Below are 17,241 nucleotides of genomic sequence, written 5' to 3' on the forward strand. Positions count from 1 at the left end.
CAGTCTGGGCAACAAGAGTGAATTCTGCCTAAAAAAAAAAAAAAAAAAAAAAGAAAAGAAAGTTGCTCCTTAGGTTGCTGGGAAATCTCACTTTTTGTGACTTCATTACTATTTAAGGGAGACTGGAAGGCTGTGCTTGGGGTTGCTGTTTGGGATGAGAGAATTGGGGCCTTTGTGTCGTGTATGTGGGTCTTCATTAACTCTTTCCAGTGAGATGAGTCCAGGAGGCATGGCCTGGGTGCGGGGGATTCAGGCTGAGGGGGAGGCTGGAACTGAGAGTTTTGGCTGCCTGGGTGGACAGAAGGTCCAGGGCAGGGGAGGCCTCCCCTCTGCATCCTGTGGCAGTATAGCGATCCTCAGGAAGGCTGTTTGGTCACCTGTTGTCCTAGGCTGTTGTGTGCACCTGTGGGTATGTACCCCGAGGATGAGAGATGCCTGGTTACATGAGGGGCAAATATGACAGCTGTCATGTTTCTTGTGTCAAGCTCCTCAGACACATTTGCTTAACGCTCAGCTATAGCCATGAGCTGCGGGGGTGCTGGTGTTACAGATGAGCTCACTGATGCTCGGACGGTGTAATGGTCACCTGGGGCCTTCTCACACTGATAAGTCACACATGCCCCGCAGCCCGCTAATGAATCCTGGCTTGGCTTCGTTCTGAGCCTTCATTCCTCGGATGGAGACTCAGTCTTTCCATCTATCAGATGGGGCTGCTGGGCTCATTCAAAGAGAGCAACAGGTTAGGAAGGGAATGGAATATGGCGAGGATGTGGTATTCAGTCATGATTTAGAATTCTACCTCTAGTTCCCAGGCTGTGCAAATGTTTATTATCTCTCCCCATCCTTCCTGCTCTTGGATTTTCCTTGGCCTAGTCTTGGGCTCTGATAATGATCAAAAATAGCAACTCCCATTTGTGGATACCATATGCTAGGTACTGCTCTAAGTCATTTACAAACGTTGTTGGACTTAATCCTCCAACCCCTCGTGAGATGGGTTCATATTATTTATTGTCTGCCCCATTTTACAAGTGGGGAAACGGGGGCTCAGAGATATTAAAGAGCTTGCTGCAAATCATGCAACCTTGGTTTAGCAGCCGTACTTGCACTTGGGCACTGTTAGGTCAGCTCCCACGTGTCCACAGTTAGCTGAACCCTGAAGCCCACACTCTGACGCTCCTGTTCTCTCCACTCTCCACAGCCTTAGTCCCGTGGTCCTCACGGAGTGAGCGGCATGCGGCACCCCCAGGCCTGCCCAGTGTCCTCTGGCCTGCTGCCCTGCACCCCCAGAAGGCCCTGACGCCCTGGGGCACTTCTGCTCTGCACAGGACCACGCGGGGGTTTGCCATGGTGACATAAAGGGGCGCGGAGGAAGGAAGGAGCGTGACCAGCCTGTGGACTGCGCCCCTGGCTGGGAGGAAGGACCGGGGGCCCAGATCCTCCACTCCCAGTGCCCCACAAGGGCCTTGCTTCCTAAGTCTCTGTGAATTTGTTGGTCAGTGGACGATTCTCGTGTCTCCTCCTGTGTGGGGCCTTGGGGTAGCCAGGGCAGGCCGGGCCTCCGGTGGCCAAGGTCTCGGAGGCCAGGATGCCTGCCCTGGCATGCCTCCGGAGGCTGTGTCGGCACGTGTCCCCGCAGGCTGTCCTTTTCCTGCTGTTCGTCTTCTGCCTGTTTAGCGTGTTCATCTCGGCCTACTACCTATATGGCTGGAAGCGAGGCCTGGAGCCCTCGGCGGATGCCCCCGAGCCTGACTGCGGGGACCCGCCGCCCGTGGCCCCCAGTCGCCTGCTGCCGCTCAAGCCTGTGCAGGCAGCCACCCCTTCCCGCACGGACCCGTTGGTGCTGGTCTTTGTGGAGAGCCTCTACTCGCAACTGGGCCAGGAGGTGGTGGCCATCCTGGAGTCCAGCCGCTTCAAATACCGCACAGAGATTGCGCCGGGCAAGGGTGACATGCCCACGCTCACTGACAAGGGCCGTGGCCGCTTCGCCCTCATCATCTATGAGAACATCCTCAAGTATGTCAACCTGGACGCCTGGAACCGGGAGCTGCTGGACAAGTACTGTGTGGCCTACGGCGTGGGCATCATTGGCTTCTTCAAGGTACACAAGAAGCAGGGTCCTTGAGCAGTTCGGAGCCCCCTCTCCAGACTGACAGCTCAGTGCCTGACTTCTCATCTGTGAAGTGGGTGTAATGGTAGCACCCGCCTCCCGGGGTTGTTGGGAGGGTTAAATGAGTGAGTATAGGTAAAGCACTGGGAGCCTGTGGTGCCCACTGCCTGGCAAGTGCTTCGTAAGTATTAGGGGAGCGTGCCAGGGGGATCGCCTGCTGTGCATGGGGTCCAGCACACAGCAGGTGCTTGTGTAAAGGAGGCCACAGGGATAAGTGTGAAGTCAGAGGGGCATGCTCTGCTAGGTGCCCCAAAACCTGTCAAGGCAACCTCCCCTAGGGAGGGCGTGTGCACCCATATTTCAGATGAGCGAACCAAGGCTCTGGGGGTTAAGTTACTTATGTAAGGTTATGCAGCCTGTAAGTGGGGAAGCCAAGATTTGAACCTAGACATGGATAGTTTGGGCTCTCTATCCCATGCTCTTTCCTCTTGGTGGTGGTGGAGTACGGCGTTAATGTACCTCCTGACCCAGAGCCATTTTGCATGAGGAGAAAGAGAAGAATGAAATCCCGCTGGGCAGATGGGGAGCTGCTCTGGGCTTTATGGGGCTCCCAGAATGACCGCTGGGATTGGGGTCCTTGTAGAAAGGGTGTCACAGAGAATCTGTCCTTGGGGCGGCGAGGTTGGGAATGGCGGGGGATCCAGAGGCTGTGGTCAGAGAAGTCTGACCTGCAAGATGAAAACAGACACTAGCTGGGACTCTAGTTGAATGCTTTGGAGGTGGCAGGGAATTTGTTCCTTCATTCAACAAATATTTACTGAGCACTCACAGTGTTTGTGGTCCTGTGCTAGCGGTGATCGAAGTAGTCAAAGTCCCTGCTGTCATGCAGCTGGCATTTCAGTGCTGTGGGAGTGGGTGGGTGACAGGCAGTGAGCAAATAAACACAGGATGGGGCAGGTGTGATCAGTACAAAAAGCAACAAAGCAGGGAAAGGACACAGAGGGCAGCGGGGGTGGGAGCTTGACGTTATTTTGGGAAAGTCGTCTTTGATAAAGTGACCTGAAATAAGTGAAGGGAGGAGCTGTGTGGCTTTCTGCGCAAAGAGCCTTCCAGGAAGAAGGGACAGTAAGTGCACAAGTCCTAAAGCAGCCTCTTGCTTGGTGTGAGCCAGGAGAGGAGAAGCGGGAGAGGAGGAGCGGGAGATGGGTCAGAAGTGGCCTGTGTCTGCTGCTGGGTGCCCGTTTGTGCCAGGCCTTCCTGGTGTGCTTGTGCACTGGGCCTTGTCTCCTGCAGGGTTTCTCATGGCATGTTCTTTTACACACTAATACAGCAGGAAGCTCTGCCACTGAAAGGTGTTGTGAGCCAAGAATTTGAAGGCCCTTAGAAGTCCTGCAGTAGAGCAACCAGTGAGATTTGTTCTCAACTGGCTTGATCACAAAACCCTTTCTTTTACAGAGTGCCCTCAGGGGAACGCTGGCCTGATTTATGGCTTTACAATGACATCAAGTCAGACTATCTTCATTGTCTGTTTTTCTCTTTTCTCTTGGACTCTGTACCCTTTCCTGCCATGAACTTCATTAAGTTCTATTCAGAGCCCCAGGCCTGAAAAGCGTCAGGACTGCTGGCGTTTATTGAGTGCTCACTCAGTGCCATGCACCATCTACATGCGTCATGCAGATTCACACACTTCACACCAAGGCAGGTGGCTAGCAGCCTGATTTAAGATAGGAGGAAACTGAGGCAAAGAGAGGATAAGCAGTGTGTCCAGGCTTACGCCTCTGATGAGTATAGGTCTGGTATTTGAACTCAAGCAGTCTGGCCCCAGAGGCCTTAGTCTTAACCACGATGTGACGAGTCCAGGAGCCTCACATGCCATTTATTCAGGAGAAGTGGCATCAGAGGTCACACCCATTGCACAGAGCTCCCACTGTTTCTGGGGACCAGGCAGTGGGCTATGGTCATTGGGCATAATTGGTACAGTGGAGCTGGGTGCTGTCTGGCCCCAATTCCTTGCTCTGCAGAAGGTGAACAGGAGACCCAGGGAGGGGTGGGGACACATTCAGAGTCTCCCTGTGGGGCCAGTGGTAATTCCAGGACTTGGTGCTCTTCCTACCCTGTTGCCTGGGACAAGACTATCCTTGGTTTTGAGCAGAGGCCTGTGATTTTCTGCTCAAATGCATGCCCCCTGGTGGTCAAGGTACATCTCTCCACTCTTTCCTCAAGACCAGCTTCCCCGCTGTGTGCTGAACTTGCCAAGTGGGGAGTGTTTGTGGGCTCCAGGGATCTGGAGACTCATTTTCCAGTTCCCACTGATGCTGGATTCCCAGGGCAGTGTGAGAGCAGGGACTTAAAAGTCCAGACAGGTTCAGATCTCTCTGTCACTTAGAAACAGAGTGACTTTGGGTAAAAATGCTCAACTCATCTGCAAAGCGGGGCCAATTACAGCTCCTGCCTCACTGGTCTGTGTTGAAAACAAGATGGTGGGTGGGGAGCACTGAGCCCATTGTCTGGTACCGGAGCCACTCAATAGATGGCAGCTCTCATGCTTTGTCATCTCCAGGTTCCGCATACAGCGGTGGTAGCGCTGTGTCTGTCTTGTGGTCCTGACCAATGTGTGCCCCTGTGAGATCTTGGAGGGTGGGAATAGGGTCACCCTCATCTGGATCCCTACTTCCTGGCACTGTCATGCCTCATCCTTGAAATTCCAGGTGACCTGGAGCTAAACACACCCTGGCAGGGGTCTGGCAAGGACTACCTCACCTTTTCACTGTTGTGTCCCAGTCACTGAGCTCAGTGCTTTGCAGGCATTTCATGGCTAATTCTCATAGCTATTCTGTGAAGTAGGCATTTTATTTTCAGATAAGGACCTGAGGTTCAAAAAGTTAAATGGTTTGTGCAGAATGACATAGCTACAGGTTGAATGTCTCTTGTCTGAAATACTGGAGACCAGAAGGGTCTCAGATTTTGGAATGCTTGCATTCTACTTACCAGTTGAGCGTCCCTAATCTGACAATCTGAAATCCAGAATGCTGCAATAAGCATTTCCTTTGAGCATGACATTTGGGGGTCACACTGGTGCTCAAAAAGTTTTGGATTTTGGAGCATTTTGGATTTTCAGATTAGGGATGCTCAACCTGTGGTAAGTCATAGAACCAAGATCTGATAGTCAAGCTTGTTGTTTCTAACCCAGCCACAGGAGATAATATAAGAGCAAGTGGACTGACAGGGAGCCTGAGGCTCAGAGAGGAGATGTGGGATTCCCAAGGTCCCCCAGGTAATGGTGAGGTCTGTGCTTGGCCTCCACCTCGGCATTCCCGAATCAGGGCTCCTCCTCCCTCTGCCTGGCGGACCCCATTGGAAGATTTGGTGTCTCCGGAGTGGGTCCTCAGTGGTGAGGAGCAAGAGGGATTTCCAGTGCTGTGGGGTGAGGCCTGCAGTGAGGCCAGCCTCTCGGTGCTGAGGCCCTCCATTCCCTTCTTGGCTGGTTCGTTTCATTGCCAGCGGATAGGCCATCAGTGACTTGGCTTTCTGCCTTCCCGGATGGCTGGGCAGCTGACTGAGCCGCCAGCACCTGGCAGTCAGCTCAGGGTCGGGACTTTGAAATGGGATCCCTCAGCACCCGCGGTCCTGTGTGGCATCCCAGGCCTCAGCAGGCAATGGACAAGGCCTGAAATGTCTCAGGGCCCTACCGCTTTTGTCCCCACGCAGCCCAAGTAGTTCCCATCCTTGGTCGGGGCTGTCTTAGGAGTCGTGAGCAGCCTGGAGCTGGGGAGGTAGCTGAGGATTGGGCTGTGTGCTGGGCCTCAGCACCTGAGGCTGGCTCAAGACAGGGTGGGGAGGTACTCTTGATGTTTGGAGAATCACATGCAGGCTTCTTAATGTGGTTTATGGGGCCAGGGCCCTGCAGAGCCTTTTTGGGAATTAGAGGAGATGAGTGAAAGGCACTCTTCTGGACAAGTGCAGCTCTGCAACGGGCACAGGCTCAGCCGAGACTTTACCCCGTGCCCACCACTGACCTGCACGCCCCTGTGAGTGCCCCCTGAGCAGCTCTCCTCGGGGGCCCACACGTGACCCCATCTCCCCCTCCAAAGTCATTTTGCTTTGCCCTGCGCCACTCACTCTCCACGCAGCAACCACATGGATCTTTTTAAAATGCAAATTGAAACCTATCATCCTTTGATGGAGTCTTTGAGGGCTTCCTGCTGCTGCTTCAAGCCTCCAGCACCCTGCAGGTCTGGCTCCAGCTGACCTAACTGCCTCAGCTCCTCCGTTCCCTCTTGTTCACTCTGCTGCCTTCTTGCTATTCCTTGGCCACGTTAAGTCCTGTCCTACCTCAGGGCCTTTGCACTTGCTATTCTTGGCCTCTACCTTTCCCTTTGTTTGTGCTCATTTGTTCTTTAAATGTTAGCTCAAAAGTCCCTTTCTTCAGGAGACCTCCTGAGCCCACTAACTGTGCCCAGTGGTCTACTGTTCCACAAATATGAACCTCCTCTGTGTAGCATGTGCCACACTGAAGTTTTATATTTATTCCTGTGATTTTGGTGAATGTCTCTCTTCCCTCCTTGATTTTAAGGTTCATGAGAGCAGGGGCCAAGTCTTTGTTTTTCTCACTGTATCACTGGCACTTAAAACAGTGCCTGACACAGTGAATGGTTGTAGAATGAACAGATGAAACCTGTATTGAGCATCTATCATATGCCAGGTACTGGAGAGCTGGCTGTTCCTCTTTTATTCCTTTTAAAAATCCAGTTCTGCATTAAATTGTGTGTGTTCCTGCTGGGTATCAAGCTGGGCACCAGGGATCCAAAGGTGAAACATCATAGCCCCTGAACTTAAGGGGTTGCAGGCTGGTGGGAGATAGAATGCTGAAAATGTAATATTGCCGCTGAGGTGAGAAATGCTGCAGCTGAGGCTTTAACATGGTCTCAGGGAGGCCAGTGCAGAGAAGAGGATATATGCATTGGGTTTGAAGTATGAGCAAGGGTTTGTCAGGCCAAGAAGACAGAATGGAATTGGCACAGGAACAAGGACAAATTGTACCATATTCAGGGGCAGGTAGCTGAGAGGGTGAGGAAGGAACAGGGGCTGTGAGCCTAGGGAAGATGGGACTGGGGCACACTGACTTCAGACTTCCAGGGAGCTGGGCAGCCGCATGCCTTGAGAGAAGGGAGGCAGAGACTTCACCACTGATGGCAATGACCAGGCAGGCACCATGGTGGGGGAGTGGCCTCTGGAGTGCTAGGAGCATGTGGGGCACCCCCAGCAGAAGCCTCCTCTTTGAGCGTCCGCATTGGCATCCACGTGAAGATGTCTCCTGAAGAAAAGGTTGCGTGGCCAGAGCCGGTTTGGAAATCGCAGGCAACCACACCTGGTGGTTAGGTGTGTGAGTGCTAGGGCTCACCTCTTGGCAGTGATTCATAGCTCCTGCCAACCACTGTGCTACTGAGGGCAGCGTGCCCCTCCAAGCCTCGGTTTCCACACCTGTGAAGTGGGATACGCAGGCTGATATGAGGACTGAATGAACAGTTTCTGATCATGCCACAGGCCCTATTCTGAGTACTTTGCTGGTATTGATACTGATCATCCTCTACCATCCCTGGAGTTATTTTCTGTTCTTAGCCACATTTTACAGCAGAAACTGAGGCACAGAGAGGTGATATAACTTGCCCAAAGTCAGGCAGTCTAGCAGGATTCATGTTCTCAACTGCTAGATTTTCTTCTGTGTGGTTTAGCCTCTCTAGGCCCCATCTCCTGTGTGTAAAATGGGTATGAGAGCAGTGTCTCCATCATGGGGTCATTGGAGGATTAACAGCATTCCTGTCTGCAAAGTGCACAGCACCGAGTGCCTGACTTTGGTACGTGAGTCATGTGTGTTTGTGAGTATATTATTGTGCAGGGTGGAGTGCAGGGCCAGGGTGGTGAGCCTTCCATGAATGTTGGTGAATACTGATACCACTGTTATGGTCCACATGTGAGAGTCTGTGTCCTTTAGGTTCTGGATATGACAGTTCTGTTCCCCCTCCTGCCCCCCGTTGACTGCAGGCCAATGAGAACAGCCTGCTGAGCGCGCAGCTCAAGGGCTTCCCCCTGTTCCTGCACTCAAACCTGGGCCTGAAGGACTGCAGCATCAACCCCAAGTCCCCGCTGCTCTACGTGACGCGACCTAGCGAGGTGGAGAAGGGTGTGCTCCCCGGCGAGGACTGGACGGTGTTCCAGTCGAACCACTCCACCTATGAGCCGGTGCTGCTGGCCAAGACGCGCTCATCCGAATCCATTCCACACCTGGGCGCGGACGCCGGCCTGCACGCCGCACTGCACGCCACTGTGGTCCAGGACCTGGGCCTGCACGACGGCATCCAGCGTGTGCTGTTTGGCAACAACCTGAACTTCTGGCTGCACAAGCTTGTCTTCGTGGACGCCGTGGCCTTCCTCACGGGGAAGCGCCTCTCCCTGCCATTGGACCGCTACATCCTGGTGGACATTGATGATATCTTTGTGGGCAAAGAGGGCACACGCATGAAGGTGGAGGACGTGAAGGTATGACCGGGGATGCCAGACTGGGCAAGGCAGGCAGGGCCTGGCAAGCTTCAGCCTTCAGGTGCCCCGTGGTGGATGTGCCCTGTCTGTATCTCCCCTGTGCTGAGAGTTACTTAAAAGACAGTCCCACCCTGCTTCCTATCCTGCCAGTTGGTTTTTATTAATTGTCTTATTCGAAGCAAGTATCATTTAAAACTTGATTGAAGCATTGGCCAGGCGTGGTGGCTCACACCTGTAATCCCAGCACTTTGGGAGCCTGAGGTGGGCGGATCACTTGAGGTCAGGAGTTTGAGACCAGCCTGGCCAACATGGCGAAACCCCATCTCTACTAAAAATACAAAAAGAAGTAGCCAGGTGTGGTGGCGTATGCCTATCATCCTGGCTACTTAGGAGGCTGAGGCAGGAGAATTGCTTGAACCCGGGAGGTGGAGGTTGCAGTGAGCCGAGACTGTGCCACTGCACTCCAGCTTGGGTGACAGAGCGAGACTGTATCAAAAAAATTTAAAAAAATAAACCTTTATTGTATTGGAGTACTGAATATAGAGGAATTTTGCATCTGGAGTGTGGAGTTTAAGTTTGTATAATATCTATGGAAGAAGACGTCCAGACAAAGATGGGAGCTATACAGTGCTGTTTATCCGCCTTTAATTTAAATATGATTTTTAACTCTTAAAAATGTTTATGTTAATGTCAGAGCGCCTACAAAACTCTTAAAATAAGGATGAGAGCTTGAATCATGCATGAGGCAGATTTTAACTGAGATGTAAGTAGACAGTAGAACGCATGTGTTTAATTCAAAAAAGGTTTGCTGGCCGGGTGTGGTGGCTTGTGCTTGTAATCCCAGCACTTTGAGAGGCCCAGGCAGGAGGATTGCTTGAGCCCAGGAGTTTGAGACCAGCTTGAACAACACAGGGAGACCTTGTCTCTACCAAAAGAAAACATTAGCTGGGTGTGGTGGTAGTAGTCCTGTAGCCCTAGCTATCTGGGAGGCTGAGGCAGGAGGATTGGTTGTGCTTGGGAGGTTGACGCTGCAGTGAACCATGATTGTGTGTGGCATTCCAGCCTGGGTCATAGAGCAAGACCCTGTCTCAAAAAAAAAAAAAAAAAAAAGTGTTTACTAAGCAAAACTATGTAAAAGCACTTTGCAGACCACAAGATTTTACACACATGTGAACAGTCATTGTGACAAAGAGCCTACAAATTAAGACCATTAAACAATCTTTAAAATATAGTTTTCAGGCCAGGCGCGGTGGCTCAAGCCTGTAATCCCAGCACTTTGGGAGGCCGAGACGGGCGGATCACGAGGTCAGGAGATCGAGACCATCCTGGCTAACACGGTGAAACCCCGTCTCTACTAAAAAAATACAAAAAACTAGCCGGGCGAGGTGGCGGGCGCCTGTAGTCCCAGCTACTCGGGAGGCTGAGGCAGGAGAATGGCATAAACCCGGGAGGCGGAGCTTGCAGTGAGCTGAGATCCGGCCACTGCACTCTAGCCTGGGCGACAGAGCGAGACTCCGTCTCAAAAAAAAAAAAAACAAAAAACAAAAATAAAATATAGTTTTCATCTACTCACTATTTTACTTAAAGTTATTTGCAAAGGAGATGGCATCCTAGTGTAAATAGGAAATCCGGATCAGTTGCCATAAATAGAGGGCAACCATAACAATAAATCCAGTGAAAACAAAACAGGGGGATTAAATTCTAGAGACATTCTGCTGTCTGCTGATAGCCTGTCCTCTCTTATAGGAGATTAGCAAGTGTTAGAAACCTATTAACACCAAACCCAGGCTTGACTTTGATGTTAGCAGGAGGCTTTAAAAAGAGACTTGTAAGAGGAATACTTTTCTGAGTAATTCCAAAATCTCTGGTAGGGGTTGGCCCTGGGGCCTGGAAGGAAGTTCCTGGTGGCATTCATCCCCCTGCCTTGGTCAGGAGTGAACTCTGCTTCTCCTTACACCTCTAGAGAAGAGCAGAATGGATGGCATTCGGGAGCAGGCACTGTCTGGGGAGTTAAGACCTAATTTGAGTCGAGTCCTAATTTGACCCTAATGGACTAGGTGACTTGGGCAGGTCCCCTCCCATGCCTGAGCCTCAGCAGTAAAATGATGAGATGGGGTGGATGGGAGGTTTTCAGGCTGTTTCCTGGTACCCCAGGGGTCTCCCACAGGTGCCTGGATAAGGGGATGTTTCAGTGCCAGGTTCAGCCCTCCAGGCTTTGCCTCAGTGGCACCAGCAGTGCTGCTTTGGGCTGCTTTTACGCATTGTGTTTCCTCCTGAGATTCTATTCTTTTAAAGGCTGTCCTGTTTAAAGACCATTTTAGCCTTCCCGTCTAAGTCTTCATGCGGTGCCACCACCTGCCTCTGGCAAGGTAGATTGCTCTGCGTTCTACTTGAGGTGTTCTTCCAGTGGCCCAAGCTCGTTTTCTCCTGCAGGAACCTGGGTTCTTGCTGCCTGTCCAGTGGGTTCTGGAGAGACTGTGGTCCAGAGTCAGGTTGAGCCTGAGGAGATCAGGCTCCTGGGCTCACTGTCTTCCTATAAGCCCTGAATAGCTCTCTCTCATTTGTTTTCCCTATTCTAATTTTTTTTTTTTTTTTTTTGAGATAGAGTCTCACTCTGCCACCCAGGCTGGAGTGCAGTGTCAGGATCACAGCTCACTCGAGCGATCTGAGCACAAGCAATCCTCCCACCTCAGCCTCCTGAGTAGCTGGGATTACAGGCACATGCCACCATACCCAGCTAGTTTTTTGCAGAGGGCAGGTTTCGCCATGTTGCCCAGGCCGATCTGGAACTCCCAGAGTCAAGTGCTGCGCCCACCTCGGCCTCCCAAAGTGCTGGGTTTATAAGCATGAGCCATCGCACCTGGCTCTATTTTTTGTATTTTTAAAGTGAGAGGAATGATAGCAGTCTAAGCCATTTCTATAGAACAGTAGAAATAGAAAAATAGAATACAAACCAAAAATACAAATAGAGGCACCGTCTTTCATGCACTCAGCTCAGTTCAGATTGCAAAGTGCTTCTCCAGCCATAATCCTACTTGCCTTAAACATTTTTGTGAGTCAGAAAGGGCAAAGTTTTTTTTTTTTTTTTTAATTCCAAGCACAGCCTACAACAGAGCCCTTCTTTCAGAGACATGAATGTTGCCTCATTAGCTTGTATAGCACAATTTAAATAATACCAATAGCAGCTGCCTATTCAGGGTTTGGTGAGTCCCTGTGCTTAGCCCTTTCTGGGCATTGCTTCATTGGGTCCTTATAGCAGCCCTGTGAAGTGGGTATTGTTCTGAGTCCCATTTTACAGAGGTGGGCACTGAGGCTCAGGGAGCTGAGGTAATTTGCCTAAGGCCACACAGCTGGAGCATGCGTGTCCACCAGGCAGTGCACGGCCCTGGCAAGATGCTGGTGGTGACTGCATTGCCTGGGGAGGGCCAGGACTTTTAGTTTGTAAAGTGCTCTGATAGCTGGCTCTTACAGGTTTCTTTTTTCTTTTCCTTTTCTTTCTTTTTTTTTTTTTGAGGCGGAATTTCTCTCTTGTTGCCCAGGCTGGAGTGCAGTGGCGCGATCTTCGCTCACTGCAACCTCTGCCTCCTGGGTTCAAGCAATTCTTCTGCCTCAGCCTCCCGAGTAGCTGGGATTACAGGCGCCTGCCACTACGCCTGGCTAATTTTGTATTTTTAGTAGAGACGGGGTTTCACCATGTTGGTCAGGCTGGTTTTGAACTCCTGACCTCAGGTGATCTGCCCGCCTCGGCCTCCCAGAGCGCTGGGATTACAGGCATGAGCCACTGCGCCCGGCAGCTCTTACAGGTTTCTGAGCCGCTTTGTGGCTCATGTGTCCTAACCCCAGAGTACACCTGTATGTTTGTTTTATAAGTGTTAGTGTCCCTTCATTGACTTGCAAAGTACTCGGTACGTGGCGCATGGGAGGACTGCATTGCTGGGCGCACAGTGTCCCATCCTTGGAAAGATCATGGCCCTTTTAATGTCAGCCTTGCATTCCATCAGCAAGGAGAAATCCTCCACATTTGATAGATGAAGATACAGGCTCACAGCGGCGGTGACCACAGACATAGCATTGGCCACCATTTTTCGTCACTTACCAGATGTCAGGCAGTTTTACGTACAGTATCTTTTTTATAATTGTTTAATCTTTTTAGAGCAGGGTCTTACAGTTGGACCCATGTTGGATTCTAATTCCTGGGCTCAAGCGATCCTCCTACCTTAGCCTCCCGAATAGCTGGGATACATGCGGTTATCTTACTTGATTCTTCCAAGAACCTTATGAGGGAGATAGTATCATCCCTGTTTTATATTTGACGAAACCGAGACCTAGAGGAGTGTGAAACCTTTTCAAGGACGCATAGCAGAGCTGGGTGGGAGTCTAGGTTTTCCCTTGTCAGAGGCCTGGGGGAAGGCAGCGTAGGGCTGGCTTCAAGGGTATGTGTGATCTGTGCAGCCACACAGAGCCCCATGCTCAGAGGGAGCCCATTACGAGGTTTAATGCCTGCTGTTGCCTTCTTGACATTCTTTTTTTTTGTTGAGGCGGAATCTCGCTCTGTCACCCAGGCTGGAGTGCAGTAGTGTGATCTCGGCTCACTGCAACCTCCGCCTCCCGGGTTCAAGTGATTCTCCTACCTCAGCTTCCCAAATAGCTGGGATTACAGGCTCGTGCCACCATGCCCGGCTAATTTTTGTATTTCTAGTAGAGACTAGGTTTTACCATGTTGGCCAGGCTGGTCTTGAACTCCTGACCTCAAGTGATCCACCCGCCTTGGCCTCCCAAACTGCTGGAATTACAGGCATGAGCCACCACGCCGTCCTTGACATTCTTTTTTTTTTTTTTTTTTTGAGACGGAGTCTCGCTCTGCCGCCCAGGCTGGAGTGCAGTGGCCGGATCTCAGCTCACTGCAAGCTCCGCCTCCCGGGTTCACGCCATTCTCCTGCCTCAGCCTCCCGAGTAGCTGGGACTACAGGCGCCCGCCACCGCGCCCGGCTAGTTTTTTGTATATTTTAGTAGAGACGGGGTTTCACCATGTTAGCCAGGATGGTCTCGATCTCCTGACCTCGTGATCCGCCCGTCTCGGCCTCCCAAAGTGCTGGGATTACAGGCTTGAGCCACCGCGCCCGGCCTGACATTCTTTATAATTTTTGAACAAGGGGCTTCCACATTTTTTCACTACCTTCAGTGGGAGGAGCAGGGAGGTCCTGGCTTTCCCTCACTTCTTCCTTTCTCCCCTGCCTGTCCTAGGCCCTGTTTGACACACAGAACGAACTACGCGCACACATCCCGAACTTCACCTTCAACCTGGGCTACTCAGGGAAATTCTTCCACACAGGTAAGTGGGCCTGCCTCTGCCCTCACTAGCAACTACCAGGATCCTCAGCACCCAAACCCTCAAAGAATCCATCCATGAGGGCAGCAGGTGGGCTTACTGGCCCACATTAGGGGCAGATGTGACCCCTTTGCCCCCCTGGAGCCAACAGCCTACAAGAGCAGTCACAACCCAGGCAGAGGCCATCTGGGGACAACAGCAGCGGCAGCAACAGCAGCTGCTTGTCCCTCCCTGGCCTTTCGGGCTGTGCTGGCCTGGGTGGGGTATCTTCTCCCTCTTACCTCTCCCTCCTATCTTTTAAAATTATGTGTATTATTTCTGCTTATGAAAGAAGCTGGTTGAATTTTAAGAACATTACAGAAACATGTAGCATAGAAAGTGAAGATGCCCTGTAATTGTACCCACCTTAGATGACCAGTGTCCTGGATTTATTTTAGAGTCCTAAGGGTTGAGGGTGAGGGCTATAGGTTGCTTGGTGCACACTTTCCTTCCTCTTTGGGGCTCTCTCACTTACTGTTCTCTCCTCATCTGCTGTCCTTCAGGGACTGGGCAGGAAGGAACAGCCCCTGAGCTGGTCATCTGCAGTGACCGTTTCCCCTAGCTGCCTTCTGCCCAGGCCTCAGTGAGACAGCCTCTCTTGAATTCTAAGAAAACCATTTTAGTCAGTAATTCAGCAGATGGAGGGGTATATGCAACATAGCCCCAAAGCCAAATAGGAGTGATCCTGGGTTGTCTGCATTTTTTATATTCTTTTTAAAAATTTTTATTTATTTTTGGCCAGGCGTGGTGGCTTATCCTGTAATCCCAGCACTTTGGGAGGCTGAGGTGGGCATATTATTTGAGGTCAGGAGTTCAAGACTACCCTGGTCAACATGGCGAAACCCCATCTCTACTAAAAATACGAAAATTAGCCAGGCGTGGTGGCATGCACCTGTAGCACCAGCTACTTGGGAGGCTAAAGCAGGAGGATTGCTTGATCCCAGGAATGCAAGGCTGCATTGAGCTATGATCGCACCACTGTACTCCTGCCTAGGTGACAGAGTAAGACTCTGTCTGAAAAAAAAAGAAATTATTTATTTTTAGAGACAGGACCTCCCTCTGTCACCTAGGCAGGAGTACAGTGGTGCAATCATAGCTCACTGCGGCCTTGAACTCCTGGGATCAAGCAGTCCTCCTGTCTTAGCCTCCCGAGTAGATGGTACTACAGGTGCATGCCACTATGCCTAGCTACTAATATTTTAAAAATTTTTGTAGAGATGGGGCCTCGCACTATGTTGCCTAGGCTGGTCTCAAACTCCTAGGCTCAAACGATCCTCCCACCTTGGCCTTCCAAAGTGCTGGAGTTACAAGTGTGAGCCACTGTGCTTGGTTGTTTTTTATGTTCGTAACCCTTAGCATATCAGAGGTGGTTGTAGTAAAACATCTGAGACAGAGGGTCAAACATCCTGGATATATACAAAGAGCTTCCATAGATCATTAGATAAAAGACAAGTGACCTGATTTGGATCATTGGAATAGAATCAGAGCAGGTATGTCAGAGGTAGAAGAAACCCTTGAGATCATTGACTCCAGACCCCGAATTGTGCAGATGGGCCCAAGGATCTAGAGAGGAGGTAGTTTTGGCGTAGGTACCCCATTGAGTCAAGGGCACACTTTAGACTAGAACTCAGGGCTCTGGGCTGGGGCTCTGTCTGCTTCTGTGCTGTAGCCCAGATAACTCTTCCAGGCAGCTCCTGAGTGGACTGTGGCCATGTGCTCCCATCCCCAGGCACAGGCCCAGGTTAGAGGGCCTCATGGCCCAATGGGCGGGGCTGAGCTGCCTGTGCTGCTGCAGGTACCGATGCTGAGGACGCTGGGGATGATCTGCTGCTGTCGTATGTCAAGGAGTTCTGGTGGTTCCCTCACATGTGGAGCCACATGCAGCCCCACCTTTTCCACAACCAGTCCGTGTTGGCCGAGCAGATGGCCTTGAACAAGAAGTTCGCTGTCGTGAGTAAGATTCCCTACAGGGCAGAGCGGGGTGGGTTAAGGGTTGGGCTGGAGGTCCAGACTGCTGGCCTCTTGCTGCTTTTGCAGTCTGCTGTGATGGATTTTTACTAACACCTGGGCCAGGGCCCAGGGACAGCTGCCTTTATAACCACTGTCTCCTTGAAGCCTCAGGAGAATAACCCCTTCACAGACAAGAAACCAAGACTCAGGGAGGTCACATCAGCTACTAAGAGGTCCAGCTGGGACTTAAACTCAGGCCATTTGTTTCCTGCGCCTAAGCTCTTATTAGAATGGGAGGCTCTGGAAAGCTGGAAGAGGTGCTCAATGAGGAGGGAACGAGCCCTGGGTGCTAGGTAGAATGAAGAGAAGGCAGGAAAGGCCCTCATCCTTGTCCCTTACTACAGGGTACTTGAGTCCTTTGTGCTAGAGGCGTGTGCACCGGACCGAGAGTCGGGAGACCTGGGTTCTAATCCCAGCTCTGCCAGTTGCCCACACTGAGGTTCTGGGCACATTCCTTGCCCTCCCAGGCCTCAGCTTCTCCATCTGTACCATGAAGGCTCAGACCAGCGGCCCTGCTGACCTAGCCTCTGATTTCTCTCTCCCATTCTACAAAGGGGGAATAAGGCCCAAAGGGGAAGGACCCCTATGCTCATCCTGGCCTGGTCATCCTCTCCCTAGGAGCATGGCATTCCCACAGACATGGGGTATGCAGTGGCGCCCCACCACTCGGGCGTGTACCCCGTGCACGTGCAGCTGTACGAGGCTTGGAAGCAGGTGTGGAGCATCCGCGTGACCAGCACGGAGGAGTACCCCCATCTGAAGCCAGCCCGCTACCGCCGTGGCTTCATCCACAATGGCATCATGGTGAGTGGGCCCCTGAAGCCCGGGAGGTGGCAGAATGGAGAGCACACGCTGTCCTGGGAAGCGCGGCTCCGGTTTGCTGGCTTAGGGGTTGCAGATCAGCTTCTGCTGCCTCCTCTGGCACCCGAGGCTCTCTGTCCCAGGGAAGGTGGGCTGCCACTCGGGCCCCTTTCATGAGCTCTTTCTTAGCTTTTGTGACAGAGGATCAAGCAATAGTGAGCATTCTCGAAAGAGGTTTCTGATGAGGACATGGGACAGGGCTCTGTTACAGTCTTTTTGCTGATTAAAAATTTTTTTCTTGACTGGGCGTGGCAGCTCACACCTGTAATCCTAGCACTTTGGGAGGCTAAAGAGGCAGATTGCTTGAGCTCAGGAGTTTCACAGCAGCCTGGGCAACATCGTGAAACCCCATCTCTAC

General features: G+C 51.7%; 1 protein-coding gene across 17 annotated transcripts in view; it reads left to right on the forward strand.

The window, feature by feature from the left end:
• NDST1 (N-deacetylase and N-sulfotransferase 1) overlaps positions 1-17,241 on the forward strand; it is a 72,781-nt gene that overhangs the window by 34,489 nt on the left and 21,051 nt on the right. For 13 of the 17 annotated variants that reach the window (XM_078004250.1, XM_015141188.3, XM_078004249.1 and 10 more), the window contains 5 exon segments: positions 1,199-2,098; positions 8,150-8,644; positions 13,889-13,976; positions 15,808-15,962; positions 16,641-16,826. In XM_078004250.1, coding sequence (XP_077860376.1) covers positions 1,586-2,098; positions 8,150-8,644; positions 13,889-13,976; positions 15,808-15,962; positions 16,641-16,826 — 1,437 coding nt within the window. In that variant the 5' untranslated portion in view covers positions 1,199-1,585. 17 annotated transcript variants of the gene reach the window in all.

The sequence above is a fragment of the Macaca mulatta genome, chromosome 6 (genome assembly GCF_049350105.2).
Source record: "Macaca mulatta isolate MMU2019108-1 chromosome 6, T2T-MMU8v2.0, whole genome shotgun sequence".
Classification (NCBI taxonomy): Eukaryota; Metazoa; Chordata; class Mammalia; order Primates; family Cercopithecidae; genus Macaca; species Macaca mulatta.